The following is a 27968-nucleotide window of genomic DNA, read 5'->3' on the forward strand; positions in this document are numbered from 1 at the left end:
CACGACGCGCATCGTATCAATCTTTATTCATAGCTCCCGCAAAATCGCTTCCAACTTTCCTAATAAATTTAACCAAGATGCGTTTTCAGCATCCGGATAACGTTTGCTCGATTCGATATTAAATGAGAAATTTTATTTTCGACGAACGAATTTATCTGCAACGTAATGTCTCGGTAGGACACGACATTAATCCTACGATACGATTCGCAATTTTTAGGTGCTGACTATCTTGCGTATATCGTGATGCTTTACAAATGCGCAGTATCAATCCTTTCCGTTCGTGTAACTTCCGTTCAAAATTTCTGACAGATTTGATAAATGCGTTCCATTAATAAGCGTCCAAACAATATCTGTTCATTCGATGAATGGGCTTATTGTTTCCCGCCATGTATCGCGTAATACCTCCCGGAAGCTCGGTTCCTAGGATTAACCTAAAATCATATCGGCAGCTCTCGCAATCACCGGCTTTCATTATCTGTTACAGATGCTGCGAGCGCACGACCTCATCGCCCCTGCTGTCAGTCATCGCACCTCTCGTACGTCGTAATCGGTTCAGATATTAATCCCGTCAGTGATTTTGGTGCGGGTGGCTTGCCCTAATTCTCGGCTAATTCTCGTGGCGTGATGTGAGGACCGCTCGGACCTCGGATGTCGCGTCGCGCATCCATTGGTGCCGATCGAGCCGGGATGAGGCATCAGGACGTACTTGCGAATTGGGACGAGTAAAGCCGCGTCTCGCCAGGATCGACCCTCGCCTCTCCCCTTCCTTCCATCCCGAGGACAACCCAAAAAACAACGACCTCGATCCACGCGTTCCAGCGCCGCCATCGTCCTCCCGGCGTCCTTCTGGTCGATACATTTCTGCGAATAGACACGCTTCCGGGACGGACCCTTATGCATATGTATAGCCGTAAACGATCGGAGTCAAGGTCGAATCGGTCATCCCGATTCTATGGTCGCAACGATATCGTGCGGACGAACGTAGTCCGGAAATAGCGCGCTCGATATCGTCTCGTGGTTAAAGCGAGCGTATGTTATTGCTGCTGATTGGCAGCTGATCGCAGCTAAGATCCCGCTTTAACCATCTTCTCTCTGTTTCGTCGGAAACTTGAAGCGGATATATATCCCGGCGATAACATATGGACATTATACGTAGATAACGATGTTTCTGGAGGAACAGAGTTGTCGGAAATGGGACTCGGTACACGAGCAAACGCAAACGGAAAAGCTTAACAGCCGACCGTTCGAAACTGGAACGTTTCTGTGAACAGTCGTGTGTGTGTGTGTGTGTATATATTTCTGTGAGGATGGAGATATCAGAGACAGAATCAAATTAATAACTGCAATTTGTACAAACGGATATAGCTGCGAAACTCGAGATTAGCCACCCTTTCAATCGAACAAGTTTAACGAACTAGAAGATTGCTGTTCAGCTATAAAGATATCTCTAATACGCGTTAGATTTGAAAAATTTTAGATTAACAGTCTCTTCAAATACGCGAGTGGAACTCGTTTTGAACTTTGAATTTTTTGGCCGATATAGTTTTGCGACTGTATCACCTCTGTGAAAGATTAAAATTGCGAATATCGCCTAATAAAATCATCAACGGCCAGCAGACCTGAAAAAGATACGTGAAAATTTTGTAATTATTCGATAAAACCTTGAACAAAAATTGCAAACGTCACGATGGGAATAATGGCGCAACTGTTGCTGTTATAAATTGGGTCAATGTTTCGTCCCCTATCGAATCTCCCTGTATGCGCTAACGGGACTTTAAATTCTGACGAATCTAAAAACTAGCATGACGCAGTGTTTTTCCTGCAACGACGATATAGAAAAATGTAGCAAAAATGAAGGCGCGAAAGCGGGTCGCGCGAATACGATATCCATTTTGAAGAAAGCTATTTTCATCGCTTTCAGCAGAAGAGCGTTTAATTGAGGAAGAGAACGCAACGCATAAACGTAACGTCATCATGTAGAAGCAGAAATCCGTGAGATGTCGACCCAAACAAACAAGATTTTCGTCGCCAACGTGTAGTACTTTTCAGGTATGTGACTTATCTTTTCTTTTGATAAAAAAATTCATCCACCAAAATTCGCCAATCTATCAAAACGTGGACTTTTGTGTTACATTTATCAAGAGCATAAAGCATCTTATGAGTTATGCTAATTGTAAGATATAAAAAATTGCAAAAAGATTTGTATATGACAGATTATTTAATGTTAATGTAACGATATGTCAAAGAAGTTTTATAGTTCTTCTTGTAATATAATTTTGTCATTAGACAAAATCAATCTTTTACTTTAACAGAATGATTATTAAACAAGTGATTATTTCTTTCTTTAAATTCTTTGCTTTTTATATTACAAAAACAATTTCTGGATGTAAAAAAGTATATTATATACTTAAGAAAGATGTAGTATAGTTCCTAAGCCAGTACCATATTGACATAGCTATATGTCGATTGTTGTTTTAACAATATATCAATATTATTTCCAAAGTTACGTAGAAGCAAATAACAGTTGACCCCATTTTCCAACTGGCGATATATGACACCTCTACGATTACTGAAAATAATTGATAAACCTTGTTTATTTTCATCCTTTTGGCCAACATATAATATTAATATTTTATATTAATATTTATAGAAAAAAATAGATATACTATAAAAATCAAAAATTATTTTAATTAAAGTTTTTTTTTTAATAAACCCTGATACGAAAGGATAGATAATTAAATTTCTTTAATTAAATTATGAATTAAATTTCTTTAATTAGGTTTGTCCGTAAACGAATTTTGCACGCATAAAATTTTATTTGAAAAAAGTAAAATTACACGTCAAAGTGAATGAACCGTGTGCTCAATGCAGCGATTTATTTCGAAATTACTGAAAAGCAGCGCAACAGCTTTATCGATGTGAAATTTCTCAGGCTCACTAATTTATCTTGCTCTATGTCACGGCAAATTCGTCACCTGTTGATCTCATTCTTTCCGCAGTTGACGGGAATTGGACCGGATTCAATTTGCCAACAATGTGTCGTCGGCTTTCGGAATTTACACTTCTATAGGAATTAAGTGATCGAGTAGTTGCTTTAGGCGGCCGTTGACGGCTCGTACAATTTCGATCAAAATATGGAACGTTTTTGATAACTTGAGAAGAAGATATTTCTTGAATAATAATATTATTTTTAAAATACAATTTTTTATAACATCAAAAACTCATTTTTTACTAAATATTTTACCATACATTATGAAAAATATGTGTAAAAATATAAAGTGAGACATACTTTTAGGAATACAGTTAAAGATGAACAATAAAATACAAAATTATGTATAATTAATATATTTTCATACATTTTTTAAACAATTTATTAAAAAAAAGAACATTTCATTCTTTTGCTCAAAATTATTATATCGAAGATCGAATTATCAAAATGTAAAATTTTCTAGAAATTAGATCAAGCTTAAACTTGTTGAATTGCATCAAATAATAAATAATTGCAATAAATTTCAGATGAAGTATAATACAATTTGATTGCACAGAGAAATAATATAATTTTAATGATAAGCAAACGATATATTGATCCGAATAACGAAGATGTAGAAAGGAATTGTGTCTGTGTGATCGCGAAAGTGACTTATGTAATATTAAGAATCAAATCTTCCACTGAGACTTATGGAGAGCCGGACTTAACTCTATAATTGGAGAATCGATTCGTGTATGAATATAATACGATTCCAATGTAGCGTCATTACGGAATAATGAGTAACATATAGGATTACATAAAGGACCGTTGCATATCAGATGTTATATATTGATAGAAATTAAATTAAGACAATATATACATTTCTAATATTCCTTCTTACAATTATTTTATCTAGAGTTTAATTATTTAATAAGATTCGCTGATATTCTTTAATCATTTTTGTAAAACACGGAAACAAATTTCAATACTTGGAAACAAATTGCGCGGGGATAAAAATAAATTCAGCGATATGGATTTACCGGAATAAAAGTAATCGTTGTAGCAGTTCTTCTTGCAAATCGACTGGAAAAATGTTCTAGAAAACTTTCAATTCTTACCATCATCTATAAAATAACGACGTTTTGACGAGCAACTGTAAAAAATCCAAGAAAAATCGTCGCTTTATTTTTATTCAATACCACTCGATATCTTCCATATTGTACGTTTTCAATTTACAATGTCGAGTTGCGATAATCTCGCACTTTTCGGGTACCGGCAAACTTTCTCCCGCTCGGAAATTGTATAACGAGTCAGGAACCGATGTATCTCATCTCAGCGCCTGTTCTCGAAAGTTGCTTCGGGGCTTTCGTAAACACGGAAATCACGGAATGCCTCGCAGGCGTTGGCACAAATTTCCCTAATTAATTTGCGATTACCGTTAACGAGAAGAAACGCCGGAATGGGAATCAGTGGGAAGTATTAGTCCGACGATCGTCTTCGACCGAGTATCGACTGCGATAATAACTCGGCGTTACGTGCCCCGTAATTACATCACGGCAATTTTCCCGGCGTAACAAGCTCCCAGTCGATCGTATGTCCATCTAAATTGAGATTAACGCCTGGATGTTATGCTTGCGACAATTGTATATATGTATAGAATCGTGTCGAAACACGACTCGGTTAACTCAATCGCGACTGTATGAAAGATGAAAAGCATTTGGACGTGTTTTGCGGGTTCCGCGAGGGGATTACGTGAATATAAATTATTCTGTATCCGCATTCGTGTGTTTGGAAGAATTTTTAAACAAGCTCGCCAAGTAGATTTACAGTCTATACATGAATTGAATCTTCCGCAGCTGGAAATAAAAGCCCCTTGATTCAGACGCATTTGATAATACGAATGGGCTTGCATACGTGAAGAGGCTCGACTTCGAGAAAGCTTACATTTTTTTAAAAAACAATCGAGAGAGGAAATAATGTTCTTTCCATTGGAAAAATTTATCTGTCTATTTCTGTCCCTACATGTTACATCGCCGCGAATTCTTCATCGATATCTGGTTCGAGGAACAATTTAATATTCCGTCACGATTGATAAAATGCATTTTTCTTCTCTCGAAATAATATAATTAGTAATTATCATTGCCAATAGGTATAATGGTATAATGATACTAATTATCATTATCAATAGGTATTAACGTAACAAATTTTGCGCACACACGAAAGATTGTTATAGATATCGATAAAATTTAAATGGAAGTAATCCAATAAATATCATAAATTCACACGTGGCCTTTGTCGCGGTACGTGTGTCAACGTGAGAGAGCAATCAGCCTTTATCTAATTACAACCGATCCAAAAATTCTATACAAACAGAATTAGTTTCGATTACAACGGGGCGGTGTAAAAACACATATCGCGCACTGTGTAGTTTTGATCGCACAGTAACGTTGTAAAAAAAATGCACGCAGTTAGTGCATAGCTTTTTTTATGAGAGAACACGATAACCAACGTGCTCTCGGTGAAAAACTAGGATGCATCTCTTTGTTGCTTTTATCCTCGCACATTCCACCGAAAAGGTTTTAAAGCTGATGGATTGACCGTGGACCACGTATGACGAGGACGGAAAAACGACTTTTTCGGCGATTTTTCACTTTGAAGTTTCCACAACATTTTTCGCCGTTTTTCTCAGTCGCTCTATAAATCTCGTTGCGGCGACAACGAGATTAACGAGATATTGCACGTCAATATGAGCGGGCAATGGTTAACACGGGCGTAGATATAATTATTTTAACATTCATCAATCGACAGCGACATTTAACCTACGTAACTATAGTTGTAATAAATAAAATGCAATTACAAATCTAACATTCCGGAATCTATCGCATTTTTATCTGTGAATTTCGTAATCGATCTACAACTAATTTTTCGTACGAAAATAAAAATTTGATTTTTTTAGAATTTTTAGAATTTTAAATATTAATTGTCTATAACTGCGAACAACTTACTGTGAGATCACAAAATTATTTGTCCAAGCTAATTTAAAATAGATGTGAAAAAAAGGTTGCTAAAACATTCTATAGGTTCTTCCATTTTCTCTCATAAATATATAATGCGCCGATTGTGTGTTGCTCGTCGGAATTACGGAAGCTCATATAACTTTGCTCGCAATTTTTCACGTTAGCATTCGTACATAATCACCGGAACCACAGATCCTCTCGCAGAAAACGAAAAGAGAGAGACTCCGCGGGGTCTGCCTCGCGTGAAAAAGCTCACGAGTTGTTAGAGAAATTTCACCCCGCCGGTGGATTCGACCGGCGTGTCAAAGAGCTAATTAAGCCGCGGGGCTGCTTGTTCTCGCAGCATTAAAGGAAAAGACAACACGCTCGCGTTTTATCACGTATTTCGCGGCAAACAAAGAACCTTCCTGGTTTTATTAGCTTTGCAACACCTACCTTTGAGTCGTGCATTCTCTCGGGTACAACACGGATTCTTCACGATATGCGTATTTGAATCTGATTGTGAAGAATGAGGAGAGGAATAATATGAATTTAATACGCCGAGTAGATCGGGAATCACAAATTCACTATTGATTATCCCATTACAAGCAAAAAATTTATTATTATTATTATTATTATTGTTATATTATTATTACTTATCTTTATTTTTTATTAGTATAATTAATTATTATTATCATTATTGTGTGTGTGTTATATCATGTTTATTAGCAAAAGATACATGTAAAAGGAATAGTATGTTACAATTAAATTATTAATAAAGGTAAAGGTCAGAGCTGTAACGTTTTTCATAATCTGATTTTAAATAAGGACAATATGCAGATTAGAAATTATATACTATACTCGAAAATTAATTTTTTCATGTGGATTTTATATGTATATATCATTCTTAACACTACCGTATAAAATAATTTTAAAGAAATTGTTTCCTATAAAAGCCTTAAATACACGCAAAAAGATTAATCTTGTTGTATCATCTATTCAGAACATCCGTTGTCATCGAGGGTGAAAGGGGGTGAATCGACAGAGCAGGGTCTCATTTGCCGTCCGTGGTGGCAGTGACGTCGTGATCGGCAGGGTCCAAGGGCCCATGGCCGGGTATTGTTTTCGGTGGTGGCTCCCGATCGCGATCCTATCCGGGTGCTTTCCCCCTTCAGCGGCTGACGCCGCTCGTATTTCGTGCACGTCTACCTATCCTACGGAGGTGGCTCGCGGCGGGGACGTGGTGGTCTTCCTGGGCGAGAGATGCGACCAGGAGATCAACGTCACCGAGATACAGGATTACTTGGCCGCGCCGGACGTGGCCGGCGAGCTCTCGATCAGCGTAATGCCGAGACCCCGTGAGTATATTGCTACTTGCCCGAGTGAATTCGTCGATACGGCTTTGTTATCGATAATGTAAAAGAATCGTGAAAGAGAAAATGCTGCAAATTTCTCAGATATGAAATTTCTATTAACATTTAATCCGAAATAATACTCGGAAATTTATAAGTAATTAATTAATAATATTTTGAATTTTAATTATACACGAATATCCCGGAAATTAGCGATAAAAGAAACATCGCGCAGACTGTAATCTGAAACACGTCAATTAATCAAATCACTATTGTGCTATAACGCGGCAGTTATTTTTTTTCGCGCAGTTAATTAATTATACTGTCTCGTGTATGTTCATTGTACGCCAGAGATACGATGTTAAATTTTAATGTAACGTTCGTTCTGTACACACGCAGAATATACATATACGATATTGCATATTACGTATATATCTATCATATAATGTGTATATCGAGCTACCGTAATATAATCATTCGCGCGTTTCCGTTACGTCGTATCAAGCGGCTCTAAATTTATATGCGCATGAATCACGCGGTGTCCAATAATCCAATTACGTATTTAAATCGAGACTCGGCCGATTATGCGTTTGGCTGTTAAGTGCCGGCGAACCGCGAAGAGGTCTATGCGTTTTTCGGAAATAACGAAACTTTGATCAAATAACGGATGCAAAGTTGACCGTCAACGACGCGCATTTAATATGATCCGCGTGACATAAAACTGATACTCGAGAGCACGCGAGAGATCGCGAAGGAAGATCAGGTTTGCGCCGAGGGCCATCCTCAAGTATCAGTACGAGAGATCCATATCCAGGACGCTCTAATAGCGTTCTCCATTGTGTTGTCTACTCCATTATATTTTACACAATCGCCGGCGACTGCACAAACATAGACGATCACATGTATTTGTACAAAGATGCGTGCGTGTATCTGAATAGAATCTCGTTTCAAAGATACGACGAAGCGAGTTCGATGCTGTTAAGTATCAATTGCAAACGAAACAGGAGAAAAAGAGAGAATTGTCTCGTTCTCATTTCGGAGAGAAAGATAGTGAGCTTATCAGAATTGATAGCCAAACTCGTGTTTTCTTTCTTTTTTATCTTTTTCTCTTGCGGCGCATCGCGATAACAAGTTCTCGAAGTAGAAGGACGAATTCTTCGATCGTCGTCTCGCGAGGAACTAATAGTTCGGATTAATTAATTTCCAGTGACGTGCGAGACGGAAACCGGGGGCCTCGGCGCGCTGATCCACGCTGTCGGTGAGAGCAACACAAAGGCAGTGATAGCCGCGCTCGACAGCTCTATCTGCCAAGTGGCCGATAAACTAGCGCATCTCGGGAATAAACCGTTTCTCACGTGGACCTGTCCGTTGGTGAGTGTTATCACATTTACTCGTAGTCATCGTGACGGTTCGTACAATTATCGGAGTCTGCGAACCGACAATAGTTATCGGTTAAGATACATTTCCGGTATTTCGAGAAACAAAAGGAAATTGTAAAACTTGACACAAATAAGGCTATTTCATGGCAATCTCTTTGTTTAATAAAGAAAAACTGTAATAATAAAAATTTACAAGATTTTATGTTAGAGTAATGAATAGTTTTCTAAAGACGCGTCTGACCATTATTGACTTGAATCACTAGTTTATCCAAATAGTTATTTCTAGAGATCTCGACGATCATTATTCGTGATAAAATGGTTAATAATTTAAAAAATAAAGAGAATTGTGTTTAAGTGACATTTATGTGCATGTTCTGTTTTTACTTTAAAGAGATTAAATCAATGCAAATTGTTTCGTATATGCAGAATCCATGATGGATATTTTCCGCAGATCATCGGTGTCGCACTTTGATCCGGTGGCGCTAAATTATTTGCATCGTTGAATAAATGTATCACGCTCCGGTGCGGAATAAAGACCATCACCGAATGCAGACGGGGAAAAAATATCAAATGTGCAAATGCCGCGGCGCGTTATTGCGGCACGTTTGTAGCAAATCGTAAAGTATAACGCGACGTTATTCGACAGCCCATGCAGCCCTGTATTTTTTCCTGGGAGGTTGAATTAAAATAATGAAAATTTGTGTGGCCGTAAATAATTTGGCGCAATAAATATCCGCATAACGTAATATCCGTCGAAATTGGGAAACCCAAGTAAATATCGCCTCGGTCTCTGCGCCCGCAATTGGTTTTACTGAAAGAGCCAATTTTAATGCCGGTTCTCGAGCAGCGAGTTTGAATTGAATCCGATTATTAATTTAGAATATTTATTTTCCGTTGTATTCAATTTTCTTATTGGCGTAAATTATCCACATTTATCTCTCTGATTCAAACGGCAAACAGACGGTATATTACATCGTCGGGTATCTCTCTTTCAATAATATCATATATAAAACTTAATTTGTAACATTTTTTCCAAAATCGGCCGTGAACTTCGTCATCAGTAAAGTACAATCCGCTCAAGCGAGATTGTCACTCTACGAAAAGCTCGTCTTTATCTGCTCATAGATCTTTCACGAGTTCCCCACGGCAACAGTTATGTCATCGTATCAATGGATCTGACGTATATTTTCAGATATTCCTTGATTCGACGTGGTTGAAAATGGAATTAAATTTCGTAGCGTCATTCCTATATCCGTTACATTTAACTTTTTCAAAAGTAGTTTTTTAATTAAAAGATAAAAGCAAAGTATACAAAAATCGGATAAAGTTCCGAATAGGTGAACCCTCCGATTTTTTTGAAACTACACTATTTTTTGTATTTTTTAACGCTGTTATTTAGTAAATTTATAGTTGTTTTTAATATATAAAATAATATTATTGAAGAGAGTCTGCAAATATTTCGAGTTTTATTTATTATATTGAGAGATGCAATTAAAAAATAAAAGGAAAAAAGAGAGAAGTAAAAATACAATTCGATAATTTTTACAAATAATTCTCTGCAAAGAAAACTTTTACTTCTCGAATAGCATTGATTTCGAGTAAAAGAGCTATAGATCAAAAATAAAGCGTCTCATTAAAATTTAAGAGGATCACGAATATCGATAACTTATGTTCCAGAGAAATTTGAAGGAGAGGGATCTATCGTCCATCATTAGGCTTTCCCCGTCATTACCGTCAATGGCTAATGCCGTGGCGGAAATATTCCTGCACTTGCAGTGGAAGACTGCGATCATTATCGGCATAGGTAAATTTTCGAATAGCACTCAAATCGTAATTAGCATAAATATTATACACTCTATCATTAAACAAATAATGTGATAAAATGGAAAAAGTAAACTTCATTACTCTTTAATATTTGTTTCAATAATTAAATATAAGAAGTTTTTTCACTATCTATTTGATTTTAATTGTTTTAAAGTTAATATTTTACAATACAAAAGATAATAAAAAGTAATCTGTGTTATTTACTGAAAGATAAATTATATTTGGAATATTATTCTCTTAAAAATATATAATTTATATGCAAATTGAAAAAGAGAGAAAAACTACCAAGATAAGAAAGTCTTCATTTGTAATATAATCGTATCCGCGTTCGCCCTGAAACGTGAAACGTGACGACAATTCTCTTCTTATTTCTCTCTCGTAAAAAAATTTCGCAAAATTTATTCTACATTTCCAATAAAAATGGACTTTATGACAGTTGATTAAAATTTTCCAACGTTTATTAACTCGCGATTTAGAAAGGAAATTACGTATTTTATTGGTCGACTCCATTAAACGTACAATCGAGATGTGCATGCGAAAAAGCTCGTTTATCACAACGTCTATTACACGAGAAAATTACGTATGGCCTCTCGCTTCTGACGTCACAATTGAATCTCGACTGCGAGTCAAGAGCGTTAAGTGTTAAATCGCGAACGATATGAAATGGTCGGAACGATAATAGACTGCGAAACACACCCATGATTCTCAATCCAGTGAAATACGAGTGCGACGCGCTTATTGAATTTTAATACGCGTGTCACATCACGATGCGAGACTCTCGATTGACGATCACTGCTGCAGATCGTGAGCCGTGGTCCAGCCTGGATAGTGCCGTGATCAACGCCTTTGGGAAGATCGGTGTGTTTCTGCGGTATCACTTAATCCTACCCCATCGCGCCACCCTCGAGCAGATCCGCAGGATACTCAAGTCCGTGCACAGCATCTCCCGTCGAGGTAAGTACTGCGCATCTAATCCCATTACACGGAAACTCGCAAGCATTATCCGGCACTTACATCCGCCCGCGCCAAATGTATTCCAAACTGCCGAAACTATCGCATTGAATTAAAATTAAATGGCTTCCGGAAGAGAGAGAGAGAGAGAGAAACAGAAAGAAAGAGAGATAGACAGACAGGGAAAAACGCATTCCTTTTGTCTTTTTGTCTGTAATTCGTGATTGATGACATTTATGTGCAGTTCTAATGCTCCACGATGCGACGTACTTTGATGGCGATCTGCTTTTGATGTATTTCAAAAGGGACTCGCGACTCAATTTAATTACGTTTCTTTCGTTTCGGATCACGATCTCATATAGAACGTCTGACTTTAATTCGATCCATTTCCAAAGCCGACTCTTTTCTTCGCTAATAGATTAAAGTATCAGTGGTTTTTCAATTTTTTAAATAGCATGGTCGTTGCAAGATTGCAAAGAAATTTAATCATTCAAAATTATCAATTTCTTATAATCATCAAAGAATCCATCATTAAAATAATCGCGTCCGGTTCATCTCTCGTCTCTATTTAAAAAATAAAAGAGGAAAAAGAATAAATTAATCCGCTTGAAAATTAATATTTATACCGGAAACAAATAAAGTACGACGAACATGTAGTAGCATCGCAATACAGGCAAACTTATTGCTGTTTACACGCTTTGAGGATTGAATTTCAGCAGAAATCTATTTACTGCTGTTTATAAATCTTTTATTCGCTCTACGTATGGGAATTGAAAGAGCGAGCGAGCGAAATTCCCGTCGAGTAAAAGTACAGGCAATCCCAGAGATTGCACGTACACGCGGTACGTGTTTATAGAGGGTTCGAGTTAACGACGTCTTCCTAAATCTTTTCGTCGTGCGTAAAGATTATCTCCGGCCTTATAAATCGGATTAAAAACCGCCTACAACCATCTTTCCAATTACAATATGTATGAAGAACAAAGAGGAAACACTCATATACGAACCACTCGGGTTACGCGGGTTGCGAATTGAAACTTCGTTGAAATTTTAAAAGCCGTTAAACCGTCGCAAGTTGCATCTTAACCCGTAGGAAAAGACGAGCGACTTAGTTAGCGACAATTTACGACGTCCAGTAGTGAATTCTTGTAAATGCAAATGAGTCGAGTAATAGCGCGACGCGGCTCTTTGCAGAAACCTTGAGCGAATGTATATCTCGGTATAAATGTGATGTAATCAGAGAGTTCGCTTTAATTAATTTCAATTAGATGAATAAATCTCGTCACGTTTCGCTGCACTAGATAAATAAAGACTGTGACCTGTCGCGAGAATCTGGAAATAATTATTTATCCATCACACTGCGTCGTTCATGTAAATATAAGAGATATAAAATCTCAATGATAATGGCTTTGTCTGCGAATGAAAAGATCCAATAATTGCGCCAGAAATTCGTTTCGTCATTGCAATGTACATTTCAGAGCTGTTATCGCAGCACAAAATAGGGAATGCCTGTGTCTTTGGTTAATTAATATTAATTAGTCTTCGGTATTTTACGTAACATTTTAATTAAAATCCGCAGCTTTAATGTTCCTGAAAGGGCTTATAAGATTGCATAAGGGTTATAAGTTTAATTACCATTTGACTGGTCACTCGGCGATCATTAGCCGATATTTTATACCATTTTCCGCTGTTTACCCCTTTCTTCTTCGGACGCTTTTTCTACCCCTCCTCGATCTCTTCTTCTTCTCCTTCGTTCGTATTAGACACACAGCAAAAAATATCGTGCATTATAGGAGCGAATAAATGATTCTCCGCGAAAAAAGAAATTAAATACTATTTTTAACATAAAAATTTTCTGGCATTGTTGACATTTGTTTATTGACACAAAATTCAATTTTTTTTTTTCGAACGTTATATAAAAGCCGAGTAATTTATACAAAGCCTTTCGAGAGATTTCATTAAATCGCTTTACCCAATTAAAGAGATGGACACTAAACACGTTATTTTCATGATTATATCAGCAATATATAGCGTTTATAGTGCCAATTTAATCCCTTAATGCCGAGATTTTCGACTAACGCGGCACGGAGAACAAACTTGCGCTAATAAATTAAGTTTTGTTCATTAAGAAGACTAAACTGCCGTAAAGCTTGCTTTTACTTGGGTATAATTTCTAAATAATGCACCTTTGAATAAAGAACCCTCTCGAAAGACTAGCTCCTCCGAGAAAGATTGAAATAATTTATTTTGTCTCCTTCTCATGAATCATAAAATCATAAATTACTAAAAATCTAACAAATGATAATAAATAATAGCATTAAATAATATATAAATATACATATATACATATATATTATTTAGTGTTATTATTTATAATTATTTATTTTTTAATAATTTATTATTAATAATTAATTCAATTACTATCCAGAAATCCTGTATCTAGATTTATCATTTATTCACTCTCGAGTATATCTCATATCTTTTATACGTCACGTAAGTCGTAAATCGAAATTTTTCTTTTGTCAGCTACGGTACTTTGTCTGCCGCTGCTCGACGAGGTGACAAGTCGCGTTTTGATGGAGCTAAACATCGCGTGGCAAAACCACATTCAGAATTCCGTCATCCTGATGATCCACACGGAGGATATCGATCTCTTCCTTCCGAGAGACGAGAACCCGCCGTCACCCGCCTCGCTCCCCATCAATCCGATGACCTTGGCCCAATCCGCGATTACTCAGTCTTCCAATTTTTCTACCTCGAACGTAACTCGCGCCGGCCCGAATGCGATTCTGGAAAAGGACGAGAGGAGGGTACAGGAGATCCCGCGATGGATCTTCCCGCCGAGGAATCTCAGCAGCAACACGATGGAGAATCTACTCGCGGTCGCACCGCTCGATCAGAGGTAATCAATTATTAATGACGTTAACCTGAAGACAATTGACGTCGATATTCCGAGTTTAAGATATTTTAAATTCGAGGTCTTTCATAAAAATTAATCAACAAGAGTTATCGAGACAAATTGATTTTTTTTTATGTTGTAAAATATTGAAATTCCAATTGTTTTCCAGTATCTTAGATTACGTAAGTGTGAATCTTACAATACTCGTAGCTTTTTAGCTTTAGGTTGCCTCGATTAAATGTTCCATTAGGAGACGTCATTGTTCGTAATCTAAGATAAATAAATCGCGAGAAATGTCTGTTTAATTATTTATCGGAATTTCTTTCATATATATCCTGATAAAATTCATGAATGCATCATGAATATGTATTTTGTAGTGACGTCACCAAATTGACGCATCAAGTTAATGCATCTTGAGTCTTAATTATTATTGATAATCGCGATTTAGTCGTTAAGAAATTTTATAATTGCAAACAGATTGCAGTAGAATAGATCATGAATAACTTGCAGTCGACTTGGTAAATTAATTAACGTTCGAAATTACATAATTAATCACCTGTTTCAGAATATTTTTGCAGCTTATTTTCTTCGTATACTCGATGAGGAAGGATATAAATACTAGAAGATTTATAATAGCAAAAACTCTTCCGCTGCGTAGAAAATCCTTTTAAGAGAGACTTCTAAAGATTCTTGGAATATTTGCAAAAACTGTCAGTATAGCCGATAGCCGGTAAACACCATGGCTTTTATCTTTAAGAATAAACATCCATAATAAGATTAGTCGTATAGCTTTGAAATATATATAGCCTTGGTATTTATAGCCTTGGTGTGAAACACGTCTATTGTCTCAAACATCTGTGCATTGTGTGGAAAAATAACGTTCATACATTAAAGAGCGTTGTAAATTTTTACGCAATGATAAGTACTTGAGACACGATTACTGATAAAACGCGTTCAAATATGTTTATTTTTTTGTCCTAAAATTTACGAGAATGCCGATTAATAATTTGACTATCGCAATTTATTCAAAACACGTAGAAATTTTATCCACAGTCTCGTCATTTGTCTAATGAATAATTCGACTGGAATGTACATTATCAAGGAATCGGTTAAGCAAGTCGACTTTAATCAGGGGACATTCTCTCTCGTTCGATCGAGGCAACAACGCCGCGTAATTACGAAGTTCCATCTTGGACGATCCCGAATTATAATATAAATCGTGCTTGTCGGATCATCGGGTCGGATTAATTGCGGGCGTTGATCCGTGTAATTCGCCCCGTGATTAACTCACGGGGACGTCTTCGGCGACGCCGCGTCGCCTCAATAGGTCTTGCGCAGGCAAATCAAAGGTAGTTTCTTCACACAGGTACGACGTGAGGAAGATCTTCAACGGTACGCAGAATTACGCGACGCCGTCGTTGCTCGATCGATTGAACGAATCGCTGATCGTGTTGACGCGCGACAACAGCAGCCTCGACGCCCACAATAACAAAATGTACACATACGCTTTGTTGGACTGGCGTACCGACGTCGGTTGGAAACCGATTCTCGCGGTTGTCAACGATTATCAGCGGCTGCAAGTTCAACAACTGACATCAAACGCCGTGGCGTTCTTCAACAACCTCGAGATGTCCGACTTGCTGTCCTGCGACGACGATGCCGATTGCCCGGGTGAGCCCGCAGGAGATTTATTGATGACAAATTGTTCTTTCAAGCCTACAACAATTTTATCACGTAATTAGCAACGGTGCGTGCACGCACACAGAAAAAAACATACTATATACAAGTAAATATTACTTGTTTCAAGTATTTCATAAGTTCATATATCCGCAAATCTATCATAAGTTCATCATAAGCATCAAATTTATTCAAAATATATTCTGAATCCTAATAAATATAATATTTCAATCAAGAATATTAAATTACATAATTGAAAGAAATACATTAAATTTTTCTGATCTAATAAATTTTCTTACATTAAATTAACCATATCTGACTTTTCTTCGATAAAATTTTATAATATTCTTCAAAAGAAAATATTTACTTTTTTTGAGTACATGATAATGAGTATTTCTAAAATTTGTGACAAGTTTATTTTAAGACTATTATTAAGAAAATATTCTTTGTTAAAGATAACTGTTACTTAAAAGAAGTAAAGTAAACTGAGTAATCATTTTACTTAGCAATAGAATAATATTTTTCTGTGTGCGGATACCAGAAAACTTTTTGGATATTTTTCTCGAAATTACGATTTAATGTTTAGGTATTTGCACACTAGTAATTACCGTTATCCGTTATTAATGCTTGTTAAAAATTTAATAATTAAAACGAATGCAAGAGGAATAACATTTCTAATTTAAAAAGCCGTGTTTAGTAGTAATATTAATCTGTTTTGAACAATATTCTCATAATTCAGTGACATTTCGACATGCTAGCATAAAGATAAGAATTTTGAATTAATTGCTCTATTTTAATATTAATTTTATTTGTATTGTCACAACAAAAATAGTGCACTATAGTTATCAGCGTTCTTATACATAATTTTAGCTTCTCTTTACAATATCGTTAAATTATAAAAGCGAGGAAATTTTGCATATATCGAGATATTCCCAAGTTTCTATAATTGTTAACGTAATAATTAATGTGATATATATCTCGTGGAAAAATGTCTAAGAAACTTATTTATTATTTAACGGATTCTGTCTAACACACACGCGATGCTCGATCGCGTTGCGATACGGTCGTAAGAGATATTGTCAAAAATAGAACGAAGTAATTGCGGAATGGGGAAAAGGTGCAAAGGAGAAAAGCTCTCTCCCTTCGTGCCTTTCATTGCCGATCGGGATCGATAAACGGCTCCCTCGAATCCGAAAATATCGCCCGATAATGCCGTAAAGATTAATGCAGTGCATTAATTATTTATTAGATGGCTTGGCCGACATGTCTTTCCGTACCACACATATCGTAGCTATTATTCTGGGGTCGCTGCTGTTCACCTTTGTCGCCATAGCCGTCGGGATTATAGTCCGGTAAGCACAATCACTTTATCTCACGTTATACATCATATTATTTATAATTCGCAGTTAAACCGCAGAAAGTAATCATGCATTAACGCTATGTTTTTTATTCCCAGTATCGCAACTGTTGCATATATACATGTAAACATTTTTTTCTATTTCTAATATATTAATAAATAAAGACTTTATATTAGATATCTTTGTTTATAGAAAGCGATTGATCAAGAAAAGGATGTCTAAGGGCCCATACAAAATCATCCTAACGACATCGGACTTTGTTTTTCCTCAAGTGCCTCCAGTAGATTCGAGAACGGTGAGTGGAACTTTTTGTAGTACAGAAGTTTTTAATACTTCTAACTTTGCTAAAAAGATTAAAGTATCCTTGCACATGTAGAATTACTAGAATTATTTCAGTAGATTTATACTTGGTTTTCTCTTATTCGACGTCTTTAATCGTTCTTCCGTGAAATATCTCGGAAGAGATGTGGATAGAATTAAAATCTGTCGCTAGCGGCAGCTAGCTTATGGCAGCAAGTTTATGTAAAATTCCGTGTCTTTTTTTTTTTATTACAAACGTCAAAGCTTGAATCCAAGACAAAAGCAATTTTTCACGGTTGTCATCAGGTAAAGATCGTGAAATCGTATTAACACCGCGGACCAACTTTTCCTCTTGCGGGAAAAATTCTTTTTAATATGACGCAATTTTATGCGAGAAGGATTGCTGCGATCCTGATATGGATCGTATATTTCACACGAGACCGATCGCTACGTCTGAGCTCCTAAATTATCGGTTTACGTAGCAAGAAATATCCGATAAAAGCGTTAAATGTCACCGTGACACCAGTTCATTGGGCTTAATTGAATCACCCAACGAGTTTCAATCATTACTGTATGCCAGTTAAACGTCAATAAATTTTTTACGTTGTGATTTTTATATTTAAAGAGTGATGTTCGATCTCTCATGATTGAAATGCACCGTATTTCCAGAAAATAATTGTTTCTCTTTTCGAAAAAATTTTCTTGCATATATAAAGAATATTCTCTCTTTATCTCATTTTGAATTTTTCATTTTTGTCTATATTATCATTTGACAGCCTTTTTTATATGAATAATCAGGTTGTATCGGTGGCTCGATTCTTCCGGTGAGAACATTCTATAAAAGCAATCGATCCTATTACTCTTCCGTATCACATTCCTCGAATGATATCGACATTAATTTTAAGCGTGCGCTTAATCGCACACGGTTCATGCGTGCTCTCAGGTAGATGAAGGCATCGAGGCGATGCTATGCTGCTGGCTACAGCAACTGCAGGAGTTCGGCGGACCGGAAGTCGAGAAGCCGGATCTGCTCCAGCTCGGCAGCGTCAATTCCCTGAGGCCCTATTTGCAGGCCAGCAGCGGAAACGGGCCGCGGCATACCTTTTTCAAGGATCCACGCGCTAGGTATAACGTGAGTATACATCCAATTCAGTTAACAACTATATTCTGGATATATTTACATATTTTTGCGTCATCTGATCGCGGCTGTCCTATTCGAAAAACATTTTTAAATGATGCAAGAAATGATAACTTTCTTTGACATTTCTGCTAAAAGATATTTGGTGGTTTTGGGATAGTTTATAGGTATATATATAATCTCGCATCCACAATAATAACTAATAAAATTAAAATAATAAGATAGCTGAGAAATAGATGAATGATCCGTGCGTAGCGTATATTTATAAAAAGAAAAGTAGAACGAAAATCATGCGTTGCTTTGGAAAAGCTTATACGGGAACAACCCATGCTTTCAAGGCATTATCGACGTCCTATATCCTATACCTTCGCCCTTGCAAACAATTTCATCCTTGATCACTTCCGAGAATCTTCCGCTTGACATGACGCACGGTATTATGCGACAGCACTGAGAATATATATTCTCCGTGGCACACATCGATATTCATTTTCGCGCGCATCGTAGACATCCGCGTCTCTTTTATATCAGCGAGACGCTGATTAATGCCGCAAGTTTTGCAATATGACGGCGACCGATAAGAACCTTTCACCCTTAATGAAGATTGATAAGACAGCGTTAAAACGTATTACAATATTAGTCCTAAGTGAATTAATTTCTCTTGCATCTTTCAATCATATATCGCGACGTGTGTCAAACTTTTCCACACCGTTACACAAGTCAGACAGATTACAAGATCCAATACCACCGGATATAATACCGTATCAATGCTCGAGTTAATGATCCGTCCTGTGATTTCTGATAGGGTGACTTGGTTCAATTGAAGGAGCTACCCTTTCAAGGTACGTTCGAACTGAAGAGCAAGGCCATGGACGTGCTGGTCACGGTAAAGGCGCACATCCTTTTTATTCATTCTTCTGAATTACATCTGTGATCGAGTTTCTCTCCACTTTCCACTTTTGGGCAGATCCACGGGCTGCGACACGAGAATCTCAATCCTCTGATTGGATGCCTTAACGAACCTACGAGACCCTGCCTAGTGTCGGAGTACTGCTCGAGGGGATCCCTGGAGGACGTACTTGTTCAGGATGAAATTAAACTCGACTGGTCCTTCAGATTATCCTTGCTCACCGATCTTGTGCGGGTGAGTAAGATCGCGTTCTGTGTTTAACGCAACGCGAGTTGTTACCGGAAAGATTTCAAAAGGTTAAAAAGATTTAGAGGAATTTAAGAAATATTTCTAACGTGCTCACCGTCCGATTAATATTATATTATACAAATATACATTATATCATTTTATTTTAGTTAATGTGATCAAAATGCAAAAGTAAAAATAAAATGTTGGATTTTGAGACGTCACAATCATTATACAAAGCGTCGGAGAGCCTCGAATTTTGATTTCAAATTTTTCAACAAATTTATTAAATGTTAATCATTATCTCTTGAAATTGAAATTTTTTTTGAAATATTTTGCAATTATTAATTTTACGAACTTGATTATTTCTGTTCAGGGTATGAGATACCTTCACGGCACTCCAATACGCGTTCACGGCTACCTCACGTCGCGAAATTGCGTGATTGACGCAAGGTGGGTCTTAAAAGTCACCGATTATGGTCTGCCTGCATTTTACGAGGCGCAGAATATAGTGCCGCCGGTGAAAACGGCTCGAGGTGAGTCTCCTTTGCTTCAATCTTCTACCTCGTTCCATTATATACTTTCTTGAATGTACATAGATATTTGATACGATCTGTTTTCCAATATGAAATTGTTTCATTAAAACTTGAATAAATAAGAACGATATTGTAGGATTATTCTTGTAGGACTATTCTGAAAAATATTGCATTATTATAAAAAAATAATAATCCTTAGTATCACTCCTCAAAGAGAGAGAGAGAGAGATTTTAATATTTATCAAACTTTAATATTCGCATTCCACCTACAAAAATTTATTTATTTATTTATGTAAAAAGAATCAATATCAAAAGAAATAATGAAATAAGATTATCAGGGAAAAAGAATCAATTTGATTCGAAATGAAAATTATCCAGTAACATCGGAAATTTAATAATACGATTACCCAAGTTATATAAAATCTCATTGAAAGTTACGACTGCGTGCCTCGCTAATTAAACGCGTTTAAAGTGAAATCCGTGGATTTCGCGTACTCATTACTCTAGAAAATAGGATTATAATAAGGATAAGAATAGGATTAGGATAATTAATATAAGCGAGCGCTCGTGCAGTTATTAATTTCGTTAATAATTGCCGACTTATTGTTGGATAGGTTTATTATGGACCGCGCCGGAACTGCTTAGGTATCCGAATCTGCGGAAAAGGGGAACTCAGGCTGGGGATGTTTACAGTTTCGGAATTATCATGCAGGAAGTCGTTGTTCGTGGAGAACCATTTTGTATGCTCGCTCTGTCTCCGGAAGGTAATGTGTCTACGCGATTTCTATCTCTCCTTTTCTGTAATTCTAATCGTAGATTGCCCCCGAAATAATTAAATGTATTGAGAAAAAGATATATTTATTTTTATACGTTGATATCTTAATCATTTTTAATATAAATATAAATTAACTGTTAATTGTCTTCAAAGAAAAGTCACGAATGACAATTCAAATAATGAGATCAAAATAAAACCATAAAATAAAAACAAAATAATCAGCCGATATATATTGCATTTTTTTTTGACAAAACAATTAGCACAGAATAAGAGCGTTACAGCAAAAATGCAAAGACAGATTTATAATTGTAATTTAGATTTTGTGTATTTATTAAACTCGTATCTATTGGCATCTATTATCCAAAGACGCAGACTTAAAACTTCGAAGCCTCACAATACATGCATTCAGTATTAAAATCCTAGCGTTAAGTGTTATATCCAAGGATCAAACGTCAGGCATGTCTCTCGCATATCTCGCAGATATAATTGAAAAAGTAATGAAGCCACCACCCCTGATCAGACCGTCAGTTAGCAAAGGCGCTGCGCCACCGGAAGCCATAAACATCATGCGTCAGTGCTGGGCGGAAACTGCTGAAATGAGGCCTGACTTTGACGACGTGCATGATCTCTTCAAGAAGCTGAATCACGGGAGGTGAAATTACCTCTCGGCACCCTTTAATCTTTGAGGCGCTTTGTGCTCTTACAATTAGAGCGGAAATTTTGGATATAATTTTAGCTAAAAGTCTAAAGTTACGCTGCTAGAATCCATTTTTCGTAGATCTTTATGATTCAGTAGCACACGGATTCATCAGCATTTAGCTGCGTTTATAGTGGTTTCTTTTAATAAATATTAGTTACAAATTGTGTGTCACACGTACTAAAAACTTTATTTAGATTAATAAAAATCCTGCTTTTTTCTCTCTTAAAAATATGTAATAGAATAAATTTAATTATTTTTTATTTAAAAAAGTAATTTATTAAAAAAGATTAAATTTAAATAATTAATTTATATAACTTTATTAAGCTAAAAGAAAATTATGTCTTTTGCTTATTTATCTTATCAATATTAATCTTTATCTAATTCGATCTCTTCTTTCTATCTTGATGCTATCCAATTTGACACAATATTTCCTTGCGACAATGCCGCCGTCACAAACATCACATTTTATTTCCAGAAAGGTAAACTTTGTAGACACGATGTTCCAAATGCTTGAGAAGTACTCGAACAATCTGGAGGAACTCATTCGCGAGCGTACGGAACAACTTGATATGGAGAAGAAGAAAACTGAGCAATTGTTGAATAGAATGCTACCTAGGTAAACGATAGACCAAAGATCGCGTTATTTTGCGACAAGAATTGATGCGATCAAAGTTGGCGCGATTAAATTATTTATTGTCGATATCGCGATTTTGATCTCTCGCTTCGTGCTGCTTAAAAATTAAAATGGAAAAGAAAATTATCGATATATACGCGAAGAAACGTTCTAACGTTTATTCGAAAATAAATCGGCAAACTTGGCTCGATACTTTCAGCTCGGTCGCCGAGAAACTGAAGCTCGGCATGCCTGTCGACCCCGAGGAGTTTCGCGAGGTCACGATTTATTTCTCCGACATTGTCGGTTTCACGACAATATCCGCGCGCTCGACACCCTTTCAGGTGGTCGATCTTCTCAACGATCTCTACACTTGCTTCGACGACACAATTAACGCATACACGGTCTACAAGGTAAGGACTGCGTGGCCATAAATTTATAATACACATTTTTGCGAATCATCTAATAAAAATAAATAAAAATAAAAAATTACATAATATTCTATATCAATTAACTCAATGTTGAGAAAAATACAAAATGTTTTAAAGAAGAGTGTCGAACACACAGGCATATTTACAGAAATCAAATATTTTTATAAGCACAAGTATTGAAAAAGAAAAATGTTATTCTATTATAAATTTTATGAAAACTTTAACCTGTTTCTTATCCACCAGATCTATTGCGTAATAAATTCAATCTTTTCTTTGAGATGCAAATATTGATTATTCTTTCTACATGTTATTATGCAATATATTTCTTGAAATATAAATAATTTCTTGAATTACTAAAAATATTTTTCGACTAATATTTTATAAATGTGAGTTTATGTGCAATGTTGATATAAAGCAAGCAAATTATATATCTATTTGCGCTATGACGCATCAAAAGGATTGTTTCTTGTCAGAGAATATTCCGGATTCCGATACTACAGAATGGTATTCGATTGACATAGGTGGAAACTATCGGAGACGCCTACATGGTCGTAGGCGGTTGTCCTGTGAGAATACCCGATCACGCAAGCCAAGTGGCGACCATGGCACTTGACCTGTTACATCAGAGTGGAAAATTCAAGTTGAAACATCTTCCGGACACGCCACTTAGGCTACGCATCGGTCTTCACACGGGTTAGCTCTTTTCCCAAATTTTCTAAATAATTTCCACACGCACATACATACAATCGAAACAAAGCCTCTCGCAAAAAATAGGATAATTTAGAAGAAATTATTTTGAATATTCTTATTTTATATATATATTTTTTTTTCTTCTAAAAGAAATAGAGTACAAATATATATATATATATATATCGCGTTTTTAATATCTATATTCAATTGCATGTACATCTACACTTTATTTTCTGAAGAAAGTTAAAATTGTGTGTTAAATCGCGCGATCTATTATTTTATCACGTATTGCGATCGAATCTTTAAAAATACATTGTTTAGTAACTTGTTTACTTTTCTTTTCTGGACGTGTTTAATGCCGTGGTTTCGATGCCGTAACCCAGATTTTTAACAACGTTACGATTTCCACTATCTTGTTTATCTTTGAAGCGTCTTATCGTCAAGAGATCCGAGAGTATTCCCAAGAGAGTTTGCACCACCAATATATATGAAATTACTAGTTACATAACTCCCTATGTATATGTGCTGCAGCCTTGTGTCAATTAATCCCTTAATTACCACAGATATCGTGTTTACGTGCCCAGATTAATTAGAAAATTTCGCAACGAAAGCAAGCAATAAAATAATCAATTAAAGCCTCTCGCTGTTAATTTTCCGTCAAATGCGTGTGTGTATGTATACATATAGAAAGAGAGAGAGAGAGAGAGACGGTAAATCTGAATAAAGAGTACGCCGTAATTGTCGCGAAGACTCGTGCTTCCGCTTTATCGGCAATTTCGCGTGAGAACAAGCTTCTCACGCGTCTCATAATCAGTTGAATTAAGGGATGGAATTCACTTCTCTCCCCCTCGCCTTCCCCTACACAGGCCCGTGCTGTGCCGGCGTGGTAGGTTTAACGATGCCGCGTTACTGCCTCTTCGGCGACACGGTGAACACCGCCTCGAGGATGGAGTCGACCGGGGCGCCGTGGCGTATCCATCTGAGCCAAGCGACGATGGATCGATTGACGCAGGTCGGCGGATACTACATCGAATACCGCGGGCCCACCGACGTCAAGGGCAAAGGCAAGATGCCGACCTACTGGCTGCTCGGCAAGCAGGGCTTTGACAAGGAACTACCGAAACCGCCACCCCTCGGGTAAGCTGCGAGCACATTTTCCGAATTTCTCCCCCCCCCTCCCCTCCCCCTCTTTCCCCACCCTTCTCGCCAACCGCGACATTTCAATCGCGAGGCCGACCTACCTCCGGCAACTCGATCACACGGCCGTGATTTAACACTCTCACGCACGACCTTATATTGAGTTCAATTTATTGCGACGAGGGTGTCCCCTCTTTTATATTCGACGCGCGCGAGTGTAACCCCTCTTCTCTTCCCGCCGCATTTCTTTTTTTCGAGCATTTCGCTCCGGTATTCCTGTTGGAATGCATAACGACGAGGACGGCGCGTAGCTCCCGAGCTACTCTTTAGCCTACGAATTCGTCGTCACGCGTCGCGAGAGAAAAGGGGGTCGGATTTAATCAACAAAGTTGGTATAAAAACGTATCCGTTTGATTAAGTGTCAGAAACGAGACGAGAAACGAGCTCAGGAGTTTTTAATTATGTAACGATGAGAGGTTGCACGGCTTCTAGCTTGTTTGCGTTAAGTTTATCTTAACAATCCCTCTCGACTTTTATCTCACAACCCCTTCCCTTCCACCCCCCACCCTCCCAATGCTTTCCTCTATACGTATAATTGTTCGACATAATCAGGAAAGTGATATAACGGCAAAGTTTTCTCTCGCACGAGCTATTCTCTTATAATACCCGCGGGCAAAAAGTGACCTACTTGATGGCGTGCGTATATAGGCGGGAGGGAAAAAAAGTCTGATAATCTTAAAGTTTGCGTCCCTATATTATGCAGAGTATTTCCGATCTGACGCGCAACCCTTCAGCCGCAGATGGGAGAATCAAATCTAAGAAAAATAGCTGCTTTAAAGTCGATTATGAAGAATTAAACAGTTTAAGCAATTTACAGAGACAGTAAAAGCCGTAACTTCGTTCTGTAATTAATTTCAAATAGACTTTAAGAGAGGAATTCAATTAGAGCTGAATTACCGAGAAAGATATGCATATGTGATATATATATCATATATATTCATAGCAAAACTTGAAATGTAAAATACATGTAATTAGTTGAACGCGTTAATTAATAATCGCGATGATTTGCTAGAATGTACATATATACGTAGTGATACAAAAGTTTTGCAAGAGAGAATAAAAGGCGTCAAGTTTATTTTCGATCTCGACGCAGTATATTTTTATTTGCACTATTTACTTTCCAGATATTTAATCCTTTTATCTGTTGCTATTCTGCCGCTTCACTCAGGGAGAGCCATGGGTGAGTAGACTCGCATGTAAATGACTCGACGTTTGAATCAATCATTTTATCACTTTACATTTGATAAATTTCCCGTAAATGTCAGATCCATTTCGGCAAAAACTTGAATACATCACGTCACATCAATATTCAATAATTTCATCTAACGTCTATTCTCTACGATGTGTCCCGTTTATATAATAAAATTCACATAAAATTTTTTATCTAAACGCGTTAGTGGCTTTAAAAATATGTATGAAAAAAAGTTTATTACAAATTGTTTCATCAATCAGCTGCGTGAATTGAACGCAACGCAAACTAAAGAGAATGCAAATATAGCGCATGAATAAACATTCACTAGAGACCATCAGCATCAGAATGACGTTTACATCAAAATACCAATTACTCTAAAAATTGCTCTTTTCACGTTTTTACTCGAATTTATTTCTCCTACCCTTCCCGAATAAAATTATTTCCCTTCCTTCAATGCAACGTCATCATATCGTTCCTTGGTTACGACTGTAATCACTTTTACAACTTTTCCATTTCTGCGAGTTCCACAAACATCAAACATCACGGCGCTCATGAATAAACACGCATTTGAAACATCTGGATCCGCGGGCATCGAGATGCCGTTCGCATCGAAATGTCATACTTATTTGAAAATTTCTCACATCCGTGTTTGAACGGACGAGTGATAATAAAATAGCGATATACATAAGTAAAATAAAAGTTTGATATATATATCAATTTTTATGCTTAAGTATAGGGGAGGGAGGGGAATAATATAGAACTTGAGATGTCTTCCTTAAGAGGATCTGTATAATAAGAATGGAATTTAAAATTCATACTTAATCTTACATTTTGCGACTATTTCACTTTTTTTTGTTTCTTAAAATACAAAAAAAAATGGCGCTACTTCAGCCAACGACACATATGCATATCTCACGTATATGCTTCTTCGAATTTCCAAAGATTGGATGAAAGTCTGATACTGGGAAGCCGTTCTCAGAGCGGATTGTCGAGCGGAGATTCAATAGGCTCTCAGCTGCCGGTGATACCGTCACAAAACGAGACGCCCGAGGAATCGACCACCAATCCTGCCGAAGTCATCCAGCCAGATCATCAGGACTCTGTCAGCAGCAACGGGATCGCCAATGGGAGCGACAGCCGGACCGCGTCCTTCGAGGAGGCTATCGACGTCAGGAAGGTCGCCGTATCCGTACACAACGAGCGCATAATGCTGCCGAGTTACTCATTGAGGTCCAACGAGTTCATCGAGGTGTTGCAGGGCAAGCAGGACGCGACGAAGACGGCCGAGGCCGTTCACGGCGGGATCGTGAGCAAGAGCACGTCCGCTGATACCCAGGCCTCCCTCGGCGTATCATCCTCCGTTTCCGGCGCGGATCCCGCGGCGACGATCCTCGGCGCGTCCACCAGCTCACTCACGTCGATTGCCGGCTCGGCAACATATCGACAACCGCCCCTGAGGCATCGCCGTTTTGGCTGCATTGATGAGAACGATCTCAGCATGCCATACAATCATTACAGGTGTCTATCACCCAACGAACATCACGGTACGTGTCTAGAAACTTGAACATTGTGTTAATGTCCAATTTATGGAGACCTGGAATTTATCACTCCAGAATTGGATTCCGGGATCAATCGGTTAACGAATATCTCGTCATGGTGTCACTTCGGGATTTATATAAATTAAGAATTAAATTTAAAATTCAATGGTTTCTATATCGATAATCTATAATACAAATTAAAATATTTCTATATGAAAGATCTTTATATTAAAAATTTTTTTAGTAGAGGAAAAAAAAGAAATAAAAATAAAAAATTACTTTGGCAAATATAAGTGTATTTAATTTTAAATTTAATAATATATAT

At 37.1% G+C, this 27968-nt stretch overlaps 1 protein-coding gene across 4 annotated transcripts in view; it reads left to right on the forward strand.

The window, feature by feature from the left end:
- Positions 1-27968, forward strand: part of LOC115239720 (retinal guanylyl cyclase 2) — a 41893-nt gene that overhangs the window by 11854 nt on the left and 2071 nt on the right. For 2 of the 4 annotated variants that reach the window (XM_029814403.1, XM_029814402.1), the window contains 21 exons: positions 485-2049; positions 6968-7322; positions 8524-8687; positions 10373-10499; positions 11321-11473; positions 13994-14369; positions 15733-16037; positions 17293-17395; positions 17594-17696; positions 18645-18833; positions 19642-19722; positions 19804-19980; positions 20348-20507; positions 21122-21271; positions 21763-21934; positions 22458-22598; positions 22816-23008; positions 23548-23719; positions 24583-24853; positions 26082-26093; positions 27048-27649. In XM_029814403.1, the coding sequence (XP_029670263.1) occupies positions 7073-7322; positions 8524-8687; positions 10373-10499; positions 11321-11473; positions 13994-14369; positions 15733-16037; positions 17293-17395; positions 17594-17696; positions 18645-18833; positions 19642-19722; positions 19804-19980; positions 20348-20507; positions 21122-21271; positions 21763-21934; positions 22458-22598; positions 22816-23008; positions 23548-23719; positions 24583-24853; positions 26082-26093; positions 27048-27649 (3901 nt within the window). In that variant the 5' untranslated portion in view covers positions 485-2049; positions 6968-7072. Of the gene's footprint in view, positions 1-484; positions 2050-6967; positions 7323-8523; positions 8688-10372; positions 10500-11320; positions 11474-13993; positions 14370-15732; positions 16038-17292; positions 17396-17593; positions 17697-18644; positions 18834-19641; positions 19723-19803; positions 19981-20347; positions 20508-21121; positions 21272-21762; positions 21935-22457; positions 22599-22815; positions 23009-23547; positions 23720-24582; positions 24854-26081; positions 26094-27047; positions 27650-27968 lie in introns of those variants that run through there. The other 2 variants (XM_029814404.1, XM_029814405.1) reach the window with 2 other exon arrangements.

This window comes from Formica exsecta, unplaced genomic scaffold (genome assembly GCF_003651465.1).
Source record: "Formica exsecta isolate Colony F162 unplaced genomic scaffold, ASM365146v1 scaffold393, whole genome shotgun sequence".
Taxonomy (NCBI): Eukaryota; Metazoa; Arthropoda; class Insecta; order Hymenoptera; family Formicidae; genus Formica; species Formica exsecta.